The sequence below is a fragment of the Panicum virgatum genome, chromosome 9N (assembly GCF_016808335.1).
Source record: "Panicum virgatum strain AP13 chromosome 9N, P.virgatum_v5, whole genome shotgun sequence".
Classification (NCBI taxonomy): domain Eukaryota; kingdom Viridiplantae; phylum Streptophyta; class Magnoliopsida; order Poales; family Poaceae; genus Panicum; species Panicum virgatum.
Genome location: NC_053153.1, coordinates 28,327,467 through 28,330,679, shown reverse-complemented (window position 1 = coordinate 28,330,679; position 3,213 = coordinate 28,327,467). Strand labels below are relative to the sequence as shown.

At 45.4% G+C, this 3,213-nt stretch overlaps 1 protein-coding gene across 3 annotated transcripts; it reads left to right on the top strand.

Moving 5' to 3' along the window:
- Positions 1–239: 239 nt before the first annotated feature.
- On the top strand, positions 240–2,757 carry LOC120690280 (1,2-dihydroxy-3-keto-5-methylthiopentene dioxygenase 4-like). Of its 3 annotated transcripts, XM_039972873.1 has the most exons (6): positions 241–592; positions 698–770; positions 1,471–1,565; positions 1,674–1,913; positions 2,187–2,359; positions 2,611–2,757. In XM_039972873.1, the coding sequence occupies exons 1-5, from the start codon at positions 581–583 to the stop codon at positions 2,313–2,315; spliced, it is 549 nt and encodes a 182-aa protein (XP_039828807.1). In that variant the 5' UTR covers positions 241–580; the 3' UTR covers positions 2,316–2,359; positions 2,611–2,757. The 3 variants fall into 3 exon arrangements, with proteins under 3 accessions (XP_039828808.1, XP_039828807.1, XP_039828806.1); XM_039972874.1 differs by having other exon boundaries at positions 240–592; positions 1,674–1,841; positions 2,187–2,642; XM_039972872.1 differs by having other exon boundaries at positions 242–592; positions 2,187–2,642.
- The last annotated feature ends 456 nt before the right edge of the window (positions 2,758–3,213 follow it).

The window sequence follows — 3,213 nt, the reverse complement described above, 5'->3', positions numbered from 1 at the left end:
TTAGTAGATTCGTCTCGCGATTTTCCGTCCATCCATATAATTAGTTTTATAATTAATTTATATTTAGTACTCCTAATTAGTAGCCAAACAGTTTTAAAAAATTTTGCCCTAAAAATTTTTAGGAACTAAACGGCCCCTGCAACCACACGGGCCCGCGGTCTATGGGCCTTCTGTAAAAATAATTTTATGGTCAATAATATAATAATATATAACAGTTGACCACTGAGACACACACTTTGATACAAAAGGGGGAAATCGGCCATGATTTCTTCTGCTTCTATTATCAAACTGCCGTCTTCCCTCAAAAAATCACACTCGTGTTCTTGAATCGCCCGCAACCGCAAGCTCTTGTCGCCGGAAGTGATTCTCAGGAGTCAAGAGATTACTGTGGCTCTCTTTCTATCTGCAAGCTCCACCACAATCACACGCTCACGCAGCTACACGACAATCTTGGGTTCTGGAACCCACTGGTAGCCATCCGTCCTCCTTGATTTACACGCGCACAGGGCGGCGCCCACAAACCGACAGCCAAGCGAGGTAGCTCCCAGCTCCCAGCTCCGCGGTTCCCGTTCCACTCGGCATGGCTCCGCAGGTACGGGCAGGATCTTGTCTAGGAGTCTCGATGCGTTCGTTCTGTGATTGATGCTGTTATTCGTTGACCTGATTCGTTTTGTGCTGTTGGTTCTTGGAGTATTAGGCGTGGATTGTGGGGGAGAAGGGCGAGGACCTCCAAGGGCCCAAGGAGTCCCTTCCCCTCTCCAAGCTTGAAGGTAAGGTGCCCATGTCTTTTCTTGATTGCTTCAATTGTTGAGCTCTTTGGCATAGGCTTCTGTTGCTATAAGTTGCTCCAATTTGTTGGTGGGGGCTGGATTGGATAGAAGAGGATTGGAGGGGAACGAAGGGGAGTCTAAAATGAACTAATTTTCTCTCCAATCCCTCCCATGCCACTTCAATTCACTAGTTTCCAAACAAGGCCGGTATGAAGAGGGGCGTGTGCAGTATGTGATTTAGATTTCAGTGGACTTAATTGTTCTCAAGTCAACCTGAAAATTGATTGTGTTGTGTGGTCGATGCTACGTGATACTATTCGGTAACAGTGTTTCCTTGAAATTGTGGTTGAAAGCACCATCTCATTGCTATTCTGCAATTGGGTCATTTGTCTGAATGTGTTAAGCAATTGCTGGATAGAAATATCAAGGAAGCTTTTTCAGAGTACTTTTTTGTCTACTTTGCTGGATGAATATTCTTTTGGAGCCATAACCACAAAAACATACTGGAATTGGTGAGCGCTTGTTAACAAATTAGATTCCGAAAATGCGCAAAGTGACCATTTGGCTCCTGATTTCCTGATTATGTAGTGATAACATCCCAATTTGACTGAACCGACTGGCGCAGCCAACCATAAGCTCTTTGTCCCGTACCTGCTTCGTTACGCTGACTTAAGTACCTTTTATTTTTGGCTTTTTGCAGATATTGGTGTGCTTTATTGGCAGTTGGATCCTAAGAAGTCTGAAAGCGAAGAAGAGCTTGCAAAAATCCGCAAAGAAAGAGGATACAGTTACATGGTTTGCGCTAATCTCCCATGAATTTCAGCAACTTTCTGAATCTCCCACCCTGTGTTTTTGTTTTCTATTGTATGATATACTGACCAGAATATGTGTTGCTTCCTGAAGGACCTTATTGAGATATGTCCTGACAAACTGGAAAACTATGAGGAGAAGCTGAAGAACTTCTTCACTGAGCACATGCACGCTGACGAAGAGATCCGCTACTGCTTGGAAGGTAGTGGGTACTTTGATGTCCGTGACAGGGATGACAAGTGGATTAGGATTTGGATAAAGGAAGGAGACATGATCATCCTGCCTGCTGGAATTTATCATCGGTTCACCCTGGACAGCACAAATTATGTGAAGGTATCAACGTGATTTTAGAATCATAATAGGAGCTGCTAATTTGATCCACACTTTATGGCACAGCTATGCATTGAACTTACAGGTCATTTGTAGTGGTAGCAAAAGGTTTCAGGCCAAGTAACTATTTGAGAATATTTGAATGCTGAAAAGGTTCCTCGAGTGCCAATAAATTTTCAGTTGGTAGAAGTAATTGTTGATCACCTAGTTAGTATTTTAATGGCCAAATATTCACTGAACTCTGTTCGACGCATTCTAACGCCTTTAAATTTGCAGCTCATGAGGCTTTTCATCGGGGAACCAGTCTGGACTGCGCTGAACAGGCCTCAGGAGGGCCACCCCTCAAGGCAAGAGTACGTGAAGAATGTGATGGGGAACAATGGATTTGCTCTAGCAGCACACTGAACCTGTCGTTGCCGTTCGTTCAGCAAGATACAAACATACGCAAGGTATATATGGTCAGTCAGATGCGAAACTTTGCTGTGTTGTTATGGAACATCATTCTGCACTAGTTTGTACACGTAGAAGATACACACTGCATCTGCATCGTGTGGGAACGTACGATGTAGTATTTTCTCTTGTGCCTGCTTGATACAGATACCCTTGGATGTTTATGATTGCAGCAGCAGCAGCTGCCAGCAATTCTGTATATGTATGATGTATCTTACCTGACCTTGTGTGTGGTACTAATGTCTGTCAGGCAATGGAAATCTCATGGCATCGAGGACTGAATAATGCTGGTATTGAGACAGCTTTCGTGGTAAAGCACGATGCCAGTTTGCATTGTTGTTTCAAAAACACAAGGATTAACGAACGAGTGACAGCTTCCCTACCTAGCGGGTTCTTATCTGGCGATTCTTTTTGGCTGGACAAATGTTGGATGGCCAATGTTTGGATCCAAAGTTCGTCTTCAATGTGCTTGGAGACATTGGGCATCCAAAATTCTTTTTTTCCCCCTAAGAGGAGCACGGTATATCGATGCAAAAACTAGGTGCTTGGGCTGCGACAACAGCTGCAGCCAGCCAACCAGCAGCAGCAGCTGCTCCTGTTGAACAGATAAGAATGGTTGGTTGGCTGCTGCAACCGATAAAGAATCTGAAGCGAGCGTATATGATTATATTGGTGAGGACTGACCCCTCCACCCCCGCCACCAACCTTATTATCATCGGCGTCGCCTACGACCCCCCCCCCCCCCCCCCCCCCCCCCCCCACACACACACACCTCGTCAACGACCTTATCCCCATGTGAACGAGCTCCCCCCGCCTCCGACCTCCAAGCCTCCTCCCCACTACGGCAGGGGGC